General features: G+C 45.2%; 1 protein-coding gene across 3 annotated transcripts; it reads right to left on the bottom strand.

The window, feature by feature from the left end:
* Positions 1–599: 599 nt before the first annotated feature.
* Positions 600–20,860, bottom strand: lcp2a (lymphocyte cytosolic protein 2a). Of its 3 annotated transcripts, none has more exons than XM_044222639.1 (22): positions 20,194–20,860; positions 15,773–15,946; positions 13,740–13,802; positions 13,544–13,590; positions 13,087–13,152; positions 11,912–11,937; positions 11,247–11,287; positions 10,407–10,596; positions 9,808–9,899; positions 9,610–9,676; positions 8,677–8,754; positions 8,097–8,122; positions 7,821–7,840; positions 6,612–6,722; positions 5,670–5,688; positions 5,572–5,587; positions 5,369–5,456; positions 5,132–5,184; positions 4,210–4,292; positions 2,830–2,904; positions 2,157–2,306; positions 600–1,247 (listed from the first exon to the last, which is right to left on the bottom strand). In XM_044222639.1, the coding sequence occupies exons 2-22, from the start codon at positions 15,848–15,850 to the stop codon at positions 1,098–1,100; spliced, it is 1,539 nt and encodes a 512-aa protein (XP_044078574.1). In that variant the 5' UTR covers positions 15,851–15,946; positions 20,194–20,860; the 3' UTR covers positions 600–1,097. The 3 variants fall into 3 exon arrangements, with proteins under 3 accessions (XP_044078574.1, XP_044078573.1, XP_044078575.1); XM_044222638.1 differs by lacking the exon at positions 20,194–20,860 and adding an exon at positions 16,044–17,556; XM_044222640.1 differs by lacking the exons at positions 2,157–2,306; positions 20,194–20,860 and having other exon boundaries at positions 15,773–17,562.
* Between the last annotated feature and the right edge of the window lie 132 nt (positions 20,861–20,992).

Below are 20,992 nucleotides of genomic sequence, written 5' to 3'. Positions count from 1 at the left end.
TTTTACTTGGGAGAAAAACAGACTTGTTGGATGAAACGTGCTTCATCGTTCATGCTCCCCTCAGGATGAACTGTAATAACTCTGCTGATCCTCTGACTTTCCATCTAGCGCCACCATCAGGTCGACATGTTAACGCGTCCGACACTTTGGTTTCTGACCAAACACCTGCAGAGCTGCTGACGCTCCCATCAGCCTCAGCTGCACTCTGTGTTTACTGCTGACTAGCTAATGTTAGCATGCTAACACGCTAAACTAAGAAGGTGAACATGGTGAACATTATACCTGCTAAACATCAGCATGTTAGCATGCAGGTGTTAGCATTTAGCTCAAAGCAGCGCTGTGTCTCAGTACAGAGCTGCTAGCGCGGCTGCAGACTGTTCGTAGTGGCAGAGAGAATCATCTGTTAGCAATTATAAGTCATTTTTGACTGAATCAATGAAACGTTCATACTGAAGTAGCGACGCTGACACATTTCCCAAAAATATTAAAGTACTGCCAGAAGCTCTGTGATTACCTGTCTGAGAGGAAATGAAGCAACACACCTGTCCCGATTCAAATACTTTCTTTCTGCTCCTTCAGAGAAACCAGGACCCCGCTGATGTTTTCAAGGCGTTTTAATGAGGACAGCTGAGCCACAAACCAGTTGAATCCGACACGTTTACAGTGAATTAAAAATGTCCCAGACTGAACAGAAGTTCAGCAGGAAGTGAAACTCTGGAGGCTTTAAATACAATCAGCTCGGCTGAACAGCGTTTGCCATAAACACCAACATAGTTTGAATGTGGAACATACAGACACACAGCGTTTATCCAACATCATGTACAGGAACTAGCGTCATACAGAAATCCAAATTTAAAACCTTCTGCACTCAGAAACGTTTTGGAGCTCTGAAGGTTTCTCGTCTCCGACCCTTCGAACTCAAGAACAGAGCGCCGGCGCCAAGCTAGAAACAAAAGGTCAAAAATCAGCAAATGAAGCGACATATGCAAAAATCTGACATTTTTCACCTTCACAGAACAAGTCTTCAGTTAACAGGTCTGAGGTTCTCAATCCTGCCTGCTGGGTTTAGTTTGACTCGTCCGGTCCGGTCCATCCGGTCAGGACCAGTTCTGTCTGGTCATGTAGTATCCAGCCGGGTCGGAGAGCAGACACTGGTTCTGCTGGCTGGAGTCGCGGTTTTTGGCGTCGATGAGGAGCAGAGGAGACTGGGAGTAATGGCAGATGATGTCACTCACTGACGGGAAAGACTGCGCACACACACACACACACACACACACACACACACACACACACACACACACACACACACGCACACAGAAAAAGAAAATGTCAATAAAGCGCCGCAGAAGAAGAGGACGCAGCGAGACGCCGCCGTTAGAAGCTCAGACGATGGAAACTTTCGTCTGCCGCCATTTTCCGTCTCTTCAGTGGACGTCACGCGCTTCGTGTCCGTCGTGATTTGTTCGCTACGTCTGTTTCCGTCGCACTTTGTCACATTTAGCTTTCATCGATGCACCAACTTTCCGAGCGTAAATAACAATAATAAGCATAAATAACGAGGCACGATGAGGAAAACTATCCGATCAGACTTGTTTCATCCTGACAAAGCACTGTTTGGCTGCTAGCTAACACGCTGTTCGTATCTTCGGTTTGTTTCAGCGGCACGTTCGAGGACCGACCCGGGGGTTTGGGGAACGTTCCTCTCAGATAACGCTGGCTGCGGTTGCAGAAGTGTTAAATCCAATAAAGGTCCGGACAGAGACGCTAACGTTAGCCTAAACTGTGCTAGCACCCGGGACCGGCTTCCTCACAGAGGACGTGTTCGTTTTTTTAACGCGACCGCACAAACTAATGCGGTTAGCTAATGCTATGCTAACTCTTGGCATTGGAAGCAACACCACGTTACCACTGTAGTTAGCAGGCTATGCTAACGTTAGCAGACAAACACGCAGTTGAATCCATTTCTGAGACTTGTGTTTCTGAGCATCTCTCTGCACGTACACGCACTGACACACCTGCTGTTACTATAGCGACTGCTGCTAAACTGTGATTGGACAGTCGCTGCTCAGGGGAGGGCCATAGGGAGCGGTCAAACCCCCAACTTTTCTCTTCAAATACAAAGTCACCACAGTTTTCCACAGCAGCTTCGTCTTTACCTCCTGGACTTTGAGTCCAGTTCCCAGCAGGAAGTTCTGGTTCTGCTCTCTGATCTGGATGTTGTAGACTTTGTCCTGGTAGAAGACCATCAGGGTGAAGGGCTGGTTGGCCAGCTGCCGGGTGCTGTCCCTCACCAGGTACGCCCCGTCCTCAACACAGACACAGAGACAGACATGAGGGGTGGGCGTCACCGAACAAAGGCTCCTGATCATTTCAACCATTTTAACGGCGGTGGACAGCAGCTGAGTCCATTCATTCAGGCACTAAAGGCTGTATACGTCTGCTCCACGACGTTTCAGAGGAAGGTTTTCTACTTTTTACTGCTCTGCATTTATTCAACAGCTGCAGGAACTCGTTTCCTGTCGCGTAGAACATATGACGATTTAGATCAGAGGTTGAAACTTAGAAACAGCAGGATTCTCAGGCAGGTTCTGCAGGTTTCTTCTCTGGCGTCTCAGCTGGTTTCTGGAGGTTTATTCTGGACGGACGTCAGAGACGAGGATCTCCTCTGAATCTAAAAATATGTTTATCAAGTGCTGCCATTTTTTAAGGTTATACTTTAAACGGCGAAAAGGATCTTGCTCTAAACAGTCAGCCAAATAAAATATATTCAGATTTCTTGCCTGAAAAGTAAAAGTTAAATAAAGGAACAAAGTGTTTCGTTTGTGTTACCTTGCAGACTTGTTTGAGACATCCCTCCGCCTGACCCCTGGTCACCCGGCCCACATACCAGCGAGGGTCCAGCTCCTGCACACACACACACACACACACACACACACACACACGTTACACCTGTACCTCAGGCTGTTTACAGGAAGGGCCAGAGCCGCCTCTGTTTCCTGAGGAGGCTGAGGTCCTTCATCATCTGCCGGACGATGCTGAGGATGTTTTATGAGTCTGTGGTGGCCGGTGCTGTCCTGTATGCTGTTGCATGCTGGGGCAGCAGGCTGAGGGCAGCATGCTGGGGCAGCAGGCTGAGGGCAGCAGGCTGAGGGCAGCAGGCTGAGGGCAGCAGGCTGAGGGCAGCGGACGCCAACAGACTCAACAAACTGATCCGTAAGGCCGGTGGCATTGTGGGGGTGGAGCTGGACTCTCTGGCGGTGGTGTCAGAGAGGAGGATGCTGGGTAAACTACACGCCATCTTGGACAGCGTCTCCCACCCGCTCCATGACGTGCTGGTCAAGCAAAGGAGCGCCTTCAGCGGAAGACTCATCCCCCCACAATGCACCACAGAGCGCCACAGGAAGTCATTCCTGCCTGTGGCCATCAGACTCTTTAACTCCTCCCTCTAAGTGTCAGTCTGTATGACCCGAAGTCACTAAACTGGACATTGATCATTAACATCTCTGCAATACTTGAAATATTGTGCAATATTCTGTGTTAATACTCCTGTGCAATATTAGTTTTCCCATGTTAGTCTTTACTTACTTATACTTATACCGACATGATACTTAATTTATTGTCTGACCTGTTTTATAGTGTATTATATTGTTTGCTAGTACTTCCTCCTGTGTGCACTGACGTAAAGGCGAGCTGCTGTAACAAACAGTTTCCCTTCGGGGATCAATAAAGTCTTTCTGATTCTGATTCTACCTGACTCCACAGCACCACCTGCTGTTCACACGGAAGAACTGCCGCAGTGTTTGTAATAAGAATGATGATAACGTTTATTTACAGAGCAGTTACCGGCTGCTTTATCGGGACAAAACGCAAAGAAAAACATGAATCTCACACAGAAACACAGGAAAGGCACCACACGTGTTTTCAGAGGAGAAGGCTCACACCTGGACAGCTTCAGCTCAGACAGGTGGTCTGAAGGCCTTAAAGCTTCTGAGTCAAGTCTTAAAATGGAGCCTGGAAGCGGACGAGGCCACGTACAGACGCTGGGAGGGAAGCAGCGGGAGGAATCTGAACGCCGTGCGGCGGATTGTGTCTCTGAAGGTTTCTAAGAAACGCGGCACTGTCAGACTGTCTGAAGGTTCAGGAAATGTGTTACGTCAACGAGGGTCCTCACAAGTATAGAAAGACAAACATGGCTGTGTGCTGTGTTACCTGTGTGCTTGCTGCTGTCGGGGGGGCAGGACGAAACGACTGTCTGTCGGACCCGACCACGCTGCCTCTCTGTTCGGCCAGCGCTGCACACACACACACACACACACACACACACACAGACACACACACACACACACACACACACACACACACACACACACACACACACACACACACACACACACACACACCGTGTCAGCTGAAAAGACTGAACCTTTCCAAACATGATGTAAACAAACCTGTGATGTTGCCATAGTAACAACTTCAGCAGTTGTAAATAAAAACTGATTTCATGACTTGAGTCTTGTTTGTTATATTTGCAAATTAAGCAAAGAGCGCCCTCTAGTGTTTTCACAGGGCCGGCAGCAGACTGCCGGGTCCTCTGGGGCCCCGGGTCCTCGCTGGGACCCCGGGACCCCGGGGCCCCGGGTCCTCACTGGGACCTGTGTGGTGGTATAATCTCTTAAAGGTGCAGTGTGCAACATTTAAAAGTGGGACAGTGAGAGGGAACCGTGCATTAACAGAAGAAAGCACTCTGCATCTGGCTTGTGTGTGTGTGTGTGTGTGTGTGTGTGTGTGTGTGTGTGTGTGTGTGTGTGTGTGTGTGTGTGTTTAGGCCTGTTTGGGAGCCAATCAGACGACAGAAAGCATTAAAGCCATGAGGAGAGCGAGAGCCTCTGTCGCGCTGAACGACTCGACGTCAGTTTCCTGTCTGAGAGTTCAGACCTGACGGAGTTAGGACTCTGAGGAGGAGGAGGTCTCTGACTCAGATCCACCTCCTGCAGTATCGCTGCCTCCCCTTCAGCTCTCCGGCGCCCCCCTGAGGAGGCTGCAGTCTCTCTTTACTTTCAGCCTGAAATGTATCATATTTCCTAAAATGCCAAGCTGTTTTAACGCTGTGTTTGTGCCGCTGTCTTCTTACCAGAGTGCAGTTTGTGAGGCAGAGATCCTGCAGAGGGAACACTGGGCGGCAGGCTGCTCAAAATCAAACAAAAGAAACACATTATTCATTTTATATATATATTTATTTATATATATTTGGCAGTGGTTGACCCTGTGGAGGTTTTGAGCCTCTGTTACCGCGAGGACAGGACGCATGCAGAACATCAGCACAATACGGTGTTTGTTTACAACGAAGACTCCTCTTATTCTTTCTTACCTGTCTCCGTGGCGTGAGGGGGGCCCGGGGAGTCCAGGGCGGGGGGGCAGACTTTTATTGTGGAGGGGGAAGGTGTTGTGTTTAGGAGCTGGAAGAGAGAAGAGGAAATTAAAGATTCACGCTGACACTTTGGGATATCCTTTTGTCGGCCATTTTGTGGAAAAGAGGGGAGAGAAAAATAAAAACAGGAAAAGAAATCTCACCTTCATCGTGTGTTTGCTGACGGAGGAGAAGAGGAGAAAAGGATCAGAGCTCATTCTGGACAAATTCACCATCACAGTAAAACAGAATAGCAACTTACCTCTCTCCTCACATCAGTCCTGTAAAACCAAACCACATACAAAAATCTGATTATTATCAAATAACTTCAATAAGCTGTTTGATCATCTTACAACTGTTTCATCATGAAGAATAGTGTCAAAACAATAGAAAAATCTAAACGATGATGATGAAAAGATGACCGCGCTGCAGGAAGCTCTGAAACCCTCTGCTGCAGTGAAAGTGTGAGAGTGTGATCAGGAAAAAGCCCTTAAAGCATTAAAGCAGTGCAGCGTCCCTGTGGCTGCTGTGCTGTTATATATTCTATCATCAGGTTATTATTCCTCGTGCATTAATGTAAAGCAGGATGTTGCTGCTGCAGCTGGTGGAGCTGGAGCTCATGTTGAACCGGTTTGTATCGGACTGCAGCTGATGATGCTTTTCATTCTGGATCCATCTGCCCATTCTTTTCTCCGTCGATCCATCGATCGATCGATCGATCGATCGGTTTGGAAAAGTGAGAAACGCCGTCACGACGACCCAGAGCCCAAAGCGACGCCTTCACCGTGTCGTTTAATAATATTATTAAACTAAATCATCACGTGTGAAGCTCGAATCATGAAAAGGAAAATTAGTTTTAATAACAGTTAATAAAACAGCTGCCAATTAATTTTCTGTCAATCGACTAATTGATTAATGGATTAATGGTTTCATCTGTATTGTATAAACTGTTGGAAGAGTTTAATTTATAACAAAACATCAGATTTTGTATATTTTGTGTGTAAAAACTGAATTTGTAAAGTAAAGCGGTCGTAAAAAGTAGAAAGTGGCATGAAAAAACTGATGTGCAGTACGCGAGTAAATGTATTATATACAACACTGGAAACGAATGAATATAAATATATATTATTTGATTGGATGAAAAGTCAGATATTTCTGAAAAACTGAATCATTTGAGATGATTTGATGATTTGTGAGTGCTGACCTGTTGGGGGGAGGTTTGACTGAGGAGTTGCTCCTGTTGATGGAGGTGGAGGACGGAAGAAGAATAGGAGGTTTGGGCCAGGTGGGAGGTTCGGGGACGTCCGCCTGAGGCCTGAACACACAAAAACACACATATTGATAATTAAAGGATAGGTTCAGATTCTTATCAAGTCTGTGTTTAAAGCTTCCAGTGTGCAACATTTTAGGAGCAGCTGTCGGCAGAAATTGAATATAATATCTATAATCTATGTTTTCATCAGTGTTTATTCGCCTGAAAATAAGAATCGTTGTGTTTTCGTTACCTTAGAATCAGCCTTTATATCTACAGAGGGAGCGGGTCCCCTTCCACGGAGGCCGCCATGTTGCACCGCCATGTTTCTACAGGAGCCCAGAACGGACAAACCAAACACCGGCTCTAGAGCAGGGCCTTTAGCGTTTTCCGTGAGTCTCGCAGCCACCGTAGTTTCTCCTGCACGCTTGCTTGATATTACACTCGAGGTCTCGAACTCTAGAGTTCATCTAACTCGCTCTGTGTCGCTCAGAAGTCGCAGAGGTAAAGATGAAGCACAGCTGACTATATTTAATATCATATAGTTGAAGAGGAGCCAAATGCATAGAAGACAGTGTCGTCTGCATAAACATTGATATTATAAGTCTGTGTTGGAGTAATAATATTGTTTATGTAAAGTGCAAAAGTAAAGAACCCAGCACAGAACCTTGTGGTACCCCCTTATTTTTCCCCAAATATGACGAACAGTCTGCAGTCTCAGTGTGCGATTTGTAAAGAAGCGCTAGCTAACGATAACGTGACCTGCACCACAAACAGAGACTGGAGGCGTTTCGAGGAGAGAGCAGATTCTGCATCCACAAGGTTTAAGACATAGTTAAGGTGGTAAAAGTATAGTGTTTCTTGAAAGGGGGTCGGGGTCCCACAGTGTCAGAGTCTGAGCCCAACTGATACTGGATTTCTGAGGTTGATACTAATATAGTGTGAAAATAATACAACAGCTAGTATTTATTTTTTAACATAAACATAAAATGTTTGTTTGTTGTTTTCTTATTTTGACCAAGATACATACTGAGCCAGATATACAGTGTGAAAATCAACTTGTCAGCGCTCTCTGGTGGACCGACTCTGTAACGGCCTGGACGATTTATCGCTCTAACTCTAATAGTGACGCTGTGTCAGTGTGAGTGTTTGTGCACTTACCTCCACGCTTGTGTGGCCGGCTGCAAGAAACAGAGATAAAATCAAAACAAAAGAAGCTGCAAGGAAGTTTTAACTGTTCGTGGTCTCCTTTTGTTTTCAATTTTCTATGTTGCTCATATAACGAGTTTGCATGTAATTTCTGAAGGAACTACTGGAAAAACAGATCGGATCATTTTCAGTATGGATCCAGCTGAGAACTGCTCTGTATGATCTGATGAGTTCAGTGTCACTCGCTCTGTCTGCTGCTGTTAAATAAAGTTTATTTAAACAACTCACCCTGTCCACTGTGTTGCGGTGAGGTCCTGTGAAGAAGAGAAAATTAAATGTGATCAGTCTTCAGATTAATAAATTGGTACTCGTTATAGATGACTAATCCGTCACACTTCATTTAATTAAATTTAAATGTGTTTGTTTATTATATTATGGTTGTGTGTTTTTTAGGGAAGCTGAAGAAAACAGATAAAATAAAAATAAAGATGACTAATAAAAGAAAATGAACTTTCAAACTGTTCGTCTTCCTCCTTTGTTTTACAGTGGCTGATCCTTTATTTATGCATCAAAAGGAAAAAATGACTGAAACTCAGATATCAGAGGGTCCCTGAATGCACCAAAAGTGTAAGTTACCAAAGCTTTTTTAAAATCTTTGGTGAAGAAATAATGTCAATGTTGACTATAATTATTTCTCTGTAGGTTATTTTTCATAGAAATGAAGTGAAACCAAAGGAAATAAATCAATCTATAAACCGATGGAGGAAAATGATCAGCAGAAAGGGAAACTAAACATGACTTAAAGGGTTAAAGCATAAAAAACCTAAGTTGTTCTTTAAAAAGAGAAACATCTTGGGTTCAGGGTTACCTCTGATGGGGGACTGGTTGGATCCTGAATCTCTGCCCGGTTTCGTGCCACGAAAGATCTGCGGCGGCCCCGGAGGAACTGAACACAACAACAGAGTGACCAATCAAGAACACTGTCAGAGTCACATGACCTGAACGGTGGGATTTGTTGGGTCTCTGTAAATAATTAAAAAGACTTCGGTCTAGACCTGCTCTGTAGGAAAAGTGCAATGAGATAACTTCTGTTATGAGCTGGTGCTGTATAAATAAAACCAAACTGAATTAAAGCAGCCGAACCAGCAGTCAGCAGCTCCTGTCTGCAGTGGACCCGTGGACGGACAGACAGCTGTCTCTGGATCACTGTGAGACTGAAGGAAACTTAGAAACAGCAGGATTCTCAGGCAGGTTCTGCAGCCGCTTTCTTCTCTGGCGTCTCAGCTGGTTTATGAGGTTTATTCTGGACGGACGTCAGAGACGATGACGTCCTCTGGACGTGCGAGTGAACGACTCGACGTGAGACGGTGTCGTCCCTCATTCGTCCAGGAGTGTTTTCTATCATAGAAAAGGTTTCAGTCGTAGTCGTCTGGACGCTGTTTTCAGAATCAAGACGTTTCTGCTCCCATCAGGAAGTCTTTCTCAGCTGTGTCACAATGACTACGACTGAAACCTTTTCTACGACTCGATGTGAGTTTCCTGTCTGAGAGTTCAGACCTGACGGAGTCACGACTCTGAGGAGGTTTCTGACTCAGATCCACCTCCTGCAGTATCGCTGCCTCCCCTTCAGCTCTCCGGCGCCCCCCTGAGGAGGCTTTAGTCTCTCTTTAGTCTCTGTCCTGCTGTCTGCTACAGACCAGGTCCTGTCCTGTCACCAGGGTCAACATGGCGTCCTGAACGAGGAGTTACATCACAGACGAGCTCGGAGAAGGTTTGAACGTTACAGCAGCTGTTTACTCACGTTTTCCTGGTAGTCGTCCACCGCTGTGAGGGGAGTGGTCTCTTCTAGAGGAGGAGGACTCTCCTGGCTACACACACACACACACACACACACACACACCGACGTACACCGACACACACACACACACACACACACACAGTTAGAGAACAGCAGTGTGAACAGCTCACAAATGTTTAAAGGAGTTTGGGACAGACTCACCATCCGGGACGACGGTGCAGACAAGGTGGAGACGGGGGGGCGGGGACACAAGGCAGGTGGGCCTCTGGATGACACATGGTTATCCCTGTTATCTACACACACACACACACACACGCGTGATATTGTGAATTAACAACAGTTTCCTGGAAGTGGCTCAGTCAGATCTGACTAATGTGTTATATTTATCTCATCACTTAAAGCTGCGTGGGGCAGACCGTCTGCACTTCTAGCAGTTCAGCGACAACAGTAACAGTTTAGCGAGCGTTAGCTAACAGTTACACATGAGCTAACACAGACACATGAATGAGTAAGGGGTCAGATCAGCGCTGCAGCAGCAGTCCCGAACGCTTCTTGAGTCTTTTACAGTTCGTCACAGGTGGGCGAGGCCTGAAGCTCTGAGCGTCTTCCCCCGTCAGTCTGAAGGGGTCGTCTCTAATCCCCTGACGAGGAGTTCAGGCTTACAAATGGGTGTTTGTGGGGTGAATGTTTGCCGTGACTGACAGGTGTCTTTAGCCTATCACATTCAGCGGTGGCGGCTGCTGCTTGTTCCCTCCCCTCTGCCCTGAGCAGTGAAGCGAACTCCAGGCTGCCGGTGTTACCTATATAGTCGCTGTCTCCAATGGGCAGGGTGGGGCACAGCTTGTGGGCCAGGTCCTCTGGAGGTTCGGAGGGAGGAGGTTCGTAATCGTTGGCCGCGTCCAGGTCATCGTTCGGGGACTCGTAGTCCCCCCCGCTGCCCTCCTCATCACCGCTGTACGGGCTCTCGTAGTCATCGTCAAACTCTTCATCCTGACGGAGCGGAGGAGAGACGGAGAGGAGCATGACAGAGAACACCACAGGAACCACTTAGCAACCACCTGCCATTACCTTAGCAACCACCTGCCATTACCTTAGCAACCACTTGCCAACACCTTAGCAACAACCTGCCATTACCTTAGCAACAACCTAGCAACCACCTGCCATTACTTTAGCAACAACCTGCCATTACCTTAGCAACAACCTAGCAACCACCTGCCATTACCTTAGCAACAACCTGGCATTACCTTAGCAACAACCTAGCAACCACCTGCCATTACCTTAGCAACAACCTGGCATTACCTTAGCAACAACCTAGCAACAACCTGCCATTACCTTAGCAACAACCTAGCAACAACCTGCCATTACCTTAGCAACAACCTAGCAACCACCTGCCATTACCTTAGCAACAACCTGCCATTACCTTAGCAACAACCTAGCAACCATGCAGCGACATACAGTTTCATCAGCACATTGAACCAAAGTGTTTGTTGTCTGCTCTGTCAACAGTAAAACACCATTAAAGGAACACGTTTAACATCTTTAACACACACACACACACTCTCCCAATGGTGTCAAAGAGTTTTTCTGAATAAAACGAAAGACAAAAGACAGAAAAATAAAAAGAGAACAGATGAACGTACAAACTCGTCTTCAGCCCAACCCTGGACGTCAGCAGCGGTGTCTGCAGAGGAGAAAGCAGCATGTTCACATCTGAATATACGGATATCTACATTTTATATATATATTATATATATTTATACGACTTAGATCATCCGTCATTGGTGTTGCAGCAGCAGAAGGACAGAAATCTGTTCAGACGAACAGAGAAAAGTAAGAAATCCATAATTAGAAGTATATAAAAGAAAAATAAGAATAGAAACCATACGAGAGCAAAAGTTATATGGCAAGAAATATACAAATATACATCCACAAAGTCCTCGTGACCAGTGTTAAAGTAATACTGCAGTACTGTCTGGAGTGACGGGCAGCCAAGGACCGGACACGTAGAGTAACGTGAATATGATGAAGTACCAGCACTGGGTGTCTGGATTAATGTGTGTAATGTAGTATATCATGTAATAAAACTGTACAACAACACAATATAGTACGGGATATAAAATGTAATATAAGTACAGCGGTATAGAACAGAATATAGAATTAACTTGATAAGTAACTTTATTTCTAAAGCAGCTTTCAACAGCAGCGACGTCAGCGAGGAAGTACGGCGGCCGACAGACGGCAGAGAATCACGGCTGGAGGAGAGTCATGAGCAGTGGCTGAAAGCAACACCTGGAAGAGCTCCTACCTGGTTCGTGATATTTGGGCGTCGCTCTGGGATGAAAGACAGACAGACGGAGAGAAAGAACTTTATTATTACTTTCCATCGTTTGTTATTTTAATATCACTACTATAATATCTGTGAAAGTGCTGTACTACTTAAAATACTACATCCTAGTACGTCATTTCTAATATTCTATATATAGAATATTTATATATTTTCTATATTCCAACATTCATACAGTACATTTTATTGTGCTGTGTTCACACCAAACATTATCTTTATATATTATTATGAGACATTGTTTTGTGGCCACCCAGCAGTGAGTTTATATTTCTCTCGTGATATCAGTAAAAGTACTAACACAACTGTGTAAAAATACTGGTATTTTTTAAAACTAGCGTTAAAAGTAAAAGCAGTCACTGCAGAACTGTTCTGTATCGGACTGCAGCTGCTCGTTTGTTTTGTCCAGCCAACAGTCCAAACCTCACACTTATTCAAAGGAAAAGCAAAAATGACTTTTAATAACGATTAATAAAATAGCTGCCAATTCATTTTCTGTCGGTCGACTAATCATTTAAGCAGCTAATCGTTTCAGCTGCGCTTCCTTTTGACTTTATGCAAAAATCTTCATTTGTAAAGAAACTGAAGCTGGCAGGTAAATGTGGCGCAGTCAGAAGCTCAGTATTTCCCCTGAGACGAGGCGGAGGAGGAGTGGAAAGTACAAGTAGCTCTTAAGTACTTAAGTACAGTTCTTGAGTAAATGTTCTCATATTTCACTACTGTGAAACCCCCTCATCAGGATCCCGACCCCCACATCAGGATCCCGACCCCCACCCCGCCGTTACTGCCCTTTACTTTTCAGAGCTCGTGCTCGGCAGTAATCAGCCAATCAGCATCGTCACTTCAGTACCGACGAGTCTGGATTTAGTCAGTTAGAGTAAATGACCACCAGCACCGGGGCCCCTTCAAGGGGAACCAGACACACGACACTGTAGGCAGACCACGATGACTGCATGATATTAAATCTATATCTATATATATATATATATATATATATATATATATAGATATATATACACACACACATAGTATATATTCTGCCTTACAGAATACAGTAGTGAGTGTTTTAAATCCGTAAAAACAGAAAGAGGGAATAAAGAAATAAAACAACAGGTGCTTGGTGTGAAAGCTGAACGTACTTTTTCCCGAACAGGCCTCTTCGCTCCTCCTTCTTGCTGATTTCTGTGCTGATCTTAGAGATCATCCTGAGGAGACACAGACACATGAAGGTTATTCAGACGTGTCTCTACTCGTCGTCTGTCTCTTCTACGTTTTCTTTTTCTTGTGTCACAAAATGAGCATAAACGCCGTGAATATCGTGCGGCTCTAACATTTCCGAGGAGCTGACGATTCTCTGCAGAGAAATATCACTAGTGTGTTTGTATAATACTGGAGTTTGAAGTTAAATCTTTCCTTGTTGAATAATGCAATGTGTTGTATTGGTTGAACCTGGTCTACAAGCTGTGCTCATACTGTCCTCAACACAAACCAGACTCCACCCACAGCTCCACACAAACGTCAGTCTGTGCAGATGTAGCTCAGCTGTGGGTGTTTCTCAGTAACAACAGGGTGACTCAGCAGTTCGTCTGTACTCACGGAGCGTGGAGTTTGGGGAATTTCTGGAGGTCGTTATCGCTCAGATTCTGCAAAATAAGAGGAAACAGTGTGAAGACGTTATATTAGACACTACAAGGTGTTTAAGTCATCAAATACCTCCTCACCTCCTCCCCATCAGTCGGACAGTCTCTGAATGGTGGCTGTTATTTTTTGGTTGGTTTGTCTGTGAACTCACCACAAATCTGGAGCCGCTGATGGAGTTCTTCAGCACGGCTTTGTCACATCCAGACAGGCTCATCTGCACACACATGAAACACAGTTAGTGAGAGTGGAGGCAGCAGGAGTTGAACCCTCAACCTCAGCAGGGAATTAAAGCTATTTTACAAGAAGTCTGTCTTTTTCTGCATCTGCCTCTCTCTCTCTCTCTACCTCCTATTTTCCTTCTAAAACAACGTTGCTTTCCTACCCTGTTCATTCTTTCCCTACCTTCTCATTTCCTTCTCTAATTCCTAATGGCCTTCTCTACCTTCTCCTTTCTTTCTCTCTTATCTTTCCTTTTTCCAACTTTCTTTGTTTCCTCTTCCTTCCTTAAACGTCTGCCTTTTCTCTCCCATCCTGCTCCTTACTCCTATGCGATGCCAGAAAAGTTCATTTTGTTGTTAAATTCGTGTCAAACTGCCACTACACCTCCTGTATGTCGACACATTAGGGCTCAGTATTTCCAGTGTGAGGTGAGACTAGTTTGGTTATGGTTTGGTTACGGTTTTCTCAGTGTTGTGGTTTTCTTGCCCTGGTTTAGTTCACATGGGAAACCATATTTCTTTCACACAAATCTGGTGTTTATCGAGTATGAACTTTTGTTATTTGAGAGTTGGCTGCTGAACAGAAACATTTCAAATAACAACCAAACATGATCTTTTTCAACATTATTCACTTATTATTTGTCTTATGGGTTAAATTTAACACATTTAAAAGAACAAAGGCTTATAATATCCGTTTTTATGCAGATGACACAGTCTTGTATACATCTGACTCCTCTTCAACTCAAACTATATCAAGTTTACAATCTGCCTTTAATGTTCTTCAGACGTCTCTGCAGAATCTCCAGCTTGTACTGAACGCTGATGAGAGAAAGAACCAATAACTCCACTTCACATCTTCCAGCCATCCAACACTTAAAGCTCCTGTAACTGAAACTGTCCAATCTTAGAAATACCTGGGCCTGTTTAAGGGCCTGTTGGAGATCTAGGGCCCTGGGTCAGTTGTTGGGTTGGTTATTAAACGCACCATCAGGGAGAGTTTTCCAAACTGCTCTCAACTGCATCAAAACTGAATGGTGTCACACGACTAATAAGCTACAATAGTTTCCTCTATTTTGGACTCTCCGTTCCCCGGAAGGTCAGCTCTGTCAGGACGGCTGAAAGCCCGCTCACACCAGAAAGTGGCACAGCGAAATTCATCTGTGAGGATTTGCGAAATAGTTGGTTCTTAAATTTCTGTGACGTTGTTACTACTCACAGGGCTTGTTGGTGAACTACTGCAGCTGGAGAGCTAACCGCTAACAAGCTAGACAGCAAGGTACACGCTAACAGTACTCAGTCAAAATATCTCTCTGAGCTTCTTTCTATTTTCTCTGCACGGGGCCGTTTACTCTCCCTGACATTTTGTTCTCAGGATTGTTCATCAATAAAGAGTTACTGAAGAGGGGAAAGAAGCTCTCTAAGCTAACGATTTTGCTAACTAGGCTACTAAATGTCAGTTAAAAAGCTTCGAAGCTGGATTGCTAACAGGGGAATAAGTGTCCACAGTGTATTAACAGCTGTATCAGTCACTGTGTGTGAACCAGGTCTCTGTGGTGGAGCAGTTTATACTCTGACAGAGGAACTTCAATACAACTGGACGGTGACACACAGCTAATAAGCTACGATAGCTTCCTCCATGTTGGACTCTCCGGCTCTCCGTCCCCCCCACAGGTCAGCTCTGTCAACACGGCTTGCTATTTGGTCAACGGGGCAAATTTTTGCGTCAAAGATGAACTTGATGCAAAGATTTACTTCACCCTCAGGAGCAAATCCACTGCTTGCAGCGATTGCATTACAATTGATTGATTTCACTGCAAAATGTCACCCTTTAAATGCTGTTGCGACCGAGCCTGAACTGTTGGATGTGATGGATTATCAGTTATTATTATTATAAGTGTCAGTTAAAAGATCTCTGTGGCCAGAAAGAAAGAAAGGAAGGAAGAAAGAGGATGGACGGAGGTCTCACCCTCTTCAGGTAGTCTGCCAGCTGCTGTGGGCTCCACCCCATCACCTCCGACCTGGACGGCACTCGGTCAGAACTCATCCTGCGTCCTCCTCGCTCTTCAGGTGTTCTTCAGTTGGACGTCTGCCGTTCGACTCTCTCCAGCTGACAGGCCGCCTCGTTTCTCACCACTCCTTCCTGCGCACCGTAAAACCAAACTTCTCTTAAAGACTCAAAGAAAAGAAAAGAAACGCCTCCGGTTTTAAGAAAGTTTTACTTCCTCAAAACAACTCACTTTCTATCTCTCCGAGAGTCTTTCCAAGCAAAGAAACCAGAAATAAGAAAGCAAAGTGCAGGCAGACATGACACTGAGGAACCAAAATGGCTTCCTTCTTTCTTTCTCTCTCTCTTCCACTCTTTCTGTATGTCTCTGTGTCTCTATCTCTTCACCTCTCCTCCCTCCCTCCCTCTCAGAGGAAGTGACTGTGCAGAGGGGGAGATGAAGGCAGCATCCTCCTCCCCCCTTCTGACCACAGAGCGGAACAGATGCTGCAGTTGCACCCACTTGCTGCAGCTCGGCGGCTGACGAGAAACACTTAAAAAAACAACAGTAAGATACAGACTCTGGATCAGTTCGAGAGTTCAGTCTGATCACTGCAGCATCTGTGACAGCAACATTTAATACTGAACCCAGGTCAGATTAATGGACTCGTCTCCATCAGTAGATTAAAAAAAGCACATTAACATGTTTGTGTGTCAAACTGCAATTTGGTGAAGTTCGACTGAGGAAAACTATACGTCAGCACAGCTTTGCGGTACTTGTACTTCCATTTTCTGCTGCTTTCCACTTCTACTTCACTTCATTTCAGAGGCTGCACTACATTTATCTGATCGAATAATGAGCTTATATGATATGACAGAAAGAATATTAAACTTGTCAACATGCACACCAAATAGCTCAAAACAGCTCCACCTTGATCAGCTGCAACAGTAAAATGCTGGGTGCCGCTTTCTAATAAGATATACATGTAGAAGACATGGGGGTCTAAAGCTGCGTTCAGTCAGGCTGAACATCGCCGGGGGAGGAGACCTTCACCGAGCTCGTCGGTGATTTAACTCCTCGTTCAGGACGCCATGTTGACCCTGGTGACACGACAGGACCTGGTCTGTAGCAGACAGACAGCAGGACAGAGACTAAAGAGAGACTAAAGCCTCCTCAGGGGGGCGCCGGAGAGCTGAAGGGGAGGCAACCCTCATCACACCCAGCATGACTGACAGGAGGAAGGAGATGTCACATGACCGGGTGCTTATGAAACGGAGTCTGATAACAGCTGGGACTCGACAGTCATCACAAACAGACGAACCTTCGGAGAGGCGGTCCGGAGGAGGCAGAGTCAGCTCTCAGGTGGATTTTAAAGGCCAGACCTCGTCCTGATGACTCAGAGACATGTAGTCTGATGGGAGAGATGCATTATGGGAGCGCAGATACTAAAATAAAACCCCACATGCAGAAGTGGCGGTCACAGCTGCTGGTAACAGAGCCACTGCAGTGTGAGAATGCAAATTAAGAAATGTCGGTTCAGAAGAAGAAGAATACATTAGACTTACATCATGTTTGCACAGTGCCTTAAACAGCCCGCCATTTTCCTGCACAAGTTTTTACAGTTAGTACTGAAACATGTTTGTAACCGAGTTCACACAGTCGGAAAACAAAGACTCGAGAAAATACAGAGGAAATGTAGCTAAAGTTACTGCTTTATACACAGTAAGCTAGTTTTAACTGCTTTATACACAGTTAGCTAGTTTTAACTACTTTATACACAGTTAGCTAGTTTTAACTGCTTTATATACGGTTAGCTAGTTTAACTGCTTTATATACGGTTAGCTAGTTTTAACTACTTTATATACGGTTAGCTAGTTTTAACTGCTTTATATACAGTTAGCTAGTTTTAACTGCTTTATATACAGTTAGCTAGTTTTAACTGCTTTATATACAGTTAGCTAGTTTTAACTGCTTTATATACAGTTAGCTAGTTTTAACTGCTTTATATACAGTTAGCTAGTTTTAACTGCTTTATATACAGTTAGCTAGTTTTAACTGCTTTATATACAGTTAGCTAGTTTTAACTGCTTTATATACAGTTAGCTAGTTTTAACTGCTTTATACACAGTTAGCTAGTTTTAACTACTTTATACACAGTTAGCTGGTTTTAACTACTTTATACACAGTTAGCTAGTTTTAACTACTTTATACACAGTTAGCTAGTTTTAACTGCTTTATACACAGTTAGCTGGTTTTAACTGCTTTATACACGGTTAGCTAGTTTTAACTGCTTTATATACGGTTAGCTAGTTTTAACTACTTTATACACGATTAGCTAGTTTTAACTGCTTTATACACAGTTAGCTGGTTTTAACTACTTTATACACAGTTAGCTAGTTTTAACTACTTTATACACAGTTAGCTAGTTTTAACTGCTTTATATACAGTTAGCTAGTTTTAACTGCTTTATACACAGTTAGCTGGTTTTAACTACTTTATATACAGTTAGCTAGTTTTAACTACTTTATACACAGTTAGCTGGTTTTAACTGCTTTATACACAGTTAGCTAGTTTTAACTGCTTTATACACAGTTAGCTAGTTTAGTCCAGTGGTTCCCAACCTAGGGGTCGGGCCCCTCCAAAGGGTCAGCAGATAAATCTGAGGGGTCGTGAGATGATTACTGGGAGAGGAAAGGAGAAAAACTAAGTTCTGATATCCGCACTCGACAGGCGGACCGTTTTCCGAGCTGACGGAGCGCAAGACTCCGGCAAGATGAAAGGAGGAGGAGTCTTTACGTCGATGATGCTTGGTGCTCAAACGGAGGCAAAGTGGACGGACACTGTTTCCCAAATGTCAAACTTGTTATGTGAAGATTAAAACAATATTATCATCAATATCTCTAACTGCGGTTTACATTCAACCACATGCACAGGCCTAATACGTGTCTGTATATATGGGTTAGGGTTAATTGAATTGCCTGCTATGTTCTATGGGTGTAGCATGAAGGGACCACAAACTCATTTCGATGTACAACCTTGTGTTGTAAAATGATAAATAAATTACCTCGTACCTTGAAATCTGTTTCGAGTCTTTGGACTTTTCTCTAAGGTTTGATTTTTAGTGAAATGTTGGATCATTTGAACACTTATTGAAATGAAACCATGTCAGAAGTTTAGAGGGGAAATGTTCCTGATGACTCTGCTGTGGTGGGATGTATCAGCGGTGGTGATGAGACTGAGTTCAGGGCTGTGGTGGGGAGCAGAACCATCTGCAGCTCAATGCGACAAAGTCTAAGGAGCTGGTTGTGGATCTACGGAGGGCCAAGGCACCAGTGACCCCGGTTTCCATCCAGGGGTCAGTGTGGACATGGTAGAGGACTACAAGTACCTGGGAGTCCACATGGACAATAAACTGGACTGGACTAAGAACACTCAGGCTGTTTACAGGAAGGGCCAGAGCCGCCTCTGTTTCCTGAGGAGGCTGAGGTCCTTCAACATCTGCCGGACGATGCTGAAGATGTTTTATGAGTCTGTGGTGGCCGGTGCTGTCCTGTATGCTGTTGCATGCTGGGACAGCAGGCTGAGGGCAGCGGACGCCAACAGACTCAACAAACTGATCCGTAAGGCCGGTGGCATTGTGGTGGTGGAGCTGGACTCTCTGGCGGTGGTGTCAGAGAGGAGGATGCTTGGTAAACTACACGCCATCTTGGACGGCGTCTCCCACCCGCTCCATGACGTGCTGGTCAAACAAAGGAGCGCCTTCAGCGGAAGACTCATCCCCCCACAATGCACCACAGAGCGCCACAGGAAGTCACTCCTGCCTGTGGCCATCAGACTCTTTAACTCCTCCCTCTAAGTGTCAGTCTGTATGACCCGAAGTCACTAAACTGGACATTGATCATTAACATCTCTGCAATACTTGAGATAATGTGCAATATTCTCTGTTTTCAGATATTTATTTATTCATACTTCAGTTACTGCTGTGCAATATCCGTCTCGTAATAATGTTAATAAGCTGCACTTACCTCGACAGTTCATGCACTATTATTTATTACTTATATTATTACACCGTACATACTTAACCTGTAAATCCACTTTTGCACTTATTTTATTTTATACTTAAACCCACCTGGTACTGAATGTATCTGACCTGTATTATAGTGTGTTATATTCTGATTGGCTCAGTGCTTCCTGTTTCTGTGTGACTGACTGACAGCGAGCTGCTGTAAATAAAGAGTTTCCCTCAGGATCAATAAATATTTCTGATGTTTGGTGGAAACAAACGACTCGCAGACTGAAGCGTGACACGAGGCCACGAGCCTGCTGTAGCGTTTAACAAAGCGAGTCATGTCTCATGTGCCTTTGAAGTGTTCTTCGTGTAGGATACTACTGTAATACTTCCCTCTGAGCGCAGCCTGAACGTGCATCAGTCACCCCTGCAGCCGGTCGTGTGCTCTGGCGTCCAGCGTGCGGTTCGCATGAGGAAACGAAACGCTGCGTCCGCCCGCTTCTTCAGAGAGACCCGGGGTTTGTTGACGCCGCCAGCGAGGAGCTAAAACTAAAACTTCCCTTCTGCTGCAGGCGCCTCCGTCTGGACGTCAAGCAGCGCAGCGCTCCGAGGAACAGGAAGCCAGCTTCCTCTTCTTCTTCTTCCTGTTGATCAAAGCTGGTTTCAGGCTGCTGCACCGACAAAAAAAACCCAACTTCCTCCGGCGCCAGAACAGCTGAAGCAACGACATACTCCCCTTCAGGCTCCCAGCGCCGCGCCTCGCGTTTATATCACACGTACGTTCAGACTGCGACGTTTAGTCGACTGAAAGAAACGGCCGAGTCATTTTCCAGCTCAGTTTCTTTGTAAAATCTAACCTGAAGGCGTCGCGTCGCGTCGCATCGCGCCGCACGATATTCTGAAGAGACTCGCCTTTAAAACGTCAGAAACTAAAAACAAACGACGAGTCTCTCTCCGGCTTCGACGCGGCGCCGAGCAGCGCCGCAGAGAACCGATGAGAGCCGAAGGAGGAAACGTCACACGTCCACGAGGCGGTTTAGACTCGGCGCGTCAGCTTCCTGTTAGACTTCGGGGTTTCGTTTAGCTTTCCGAGTCCGTGCGGCGCGGCGTCGCGCTCGCTCAGACGCACACGCGCGCTCGAGCTGCCGTCGAGACACCCGGTTCAACCGTCTGTCGGTTACAAACGGCTGTC

The sequence above is a fragment of the Siniperca chuatsi genome, linkage group LG14 (genome assembly GCF_020085105.1).
Source record: "Siniperca chuatsi isolate FFG_IHB_CAS linkage group LG14, ASM2008510v1, whole genome shotgun sequence".
Taxonomy (NCBI): Eukaryota; Metazoa; Chordata; class Actinopteri; order Centrarchiformes; family Sinipercidae; genus Siniperca; species Siniperca chuatsi.
Note: the sequence above shows the minus strand (reverse complement) of the source record. Positions and strands in the feature narration are given on the sequence as shown.

What these genes read in the sequence shown, in the direction of transcription:
- lcp2a (XM_044222639.1), bottom strand. Translation starts at nt 15,850, where the DNA reads ATGAGTTCTGACCGAGTGCCGTCCAGGTCGGAGGTGATGGGGTGGAGC. An exon ending in TGGAGACAGCGACTATATAG is followed by an intron (nt 9,900 to 10,406) that starts GTAACACCGGCA and finishes GTGTGTGTGTAG; the next exon opens with ATAACAGGGATAACCATGTG. An exon ending in GCCTCACAAACTGCACTCTG is followed by an intron (nt 4,293 to 5,131) that starts GTAAGAAGACAG and finishes GTGTGTGTGCAG; the next exon opens with CGCTGGCCGAACAGAGAGGC.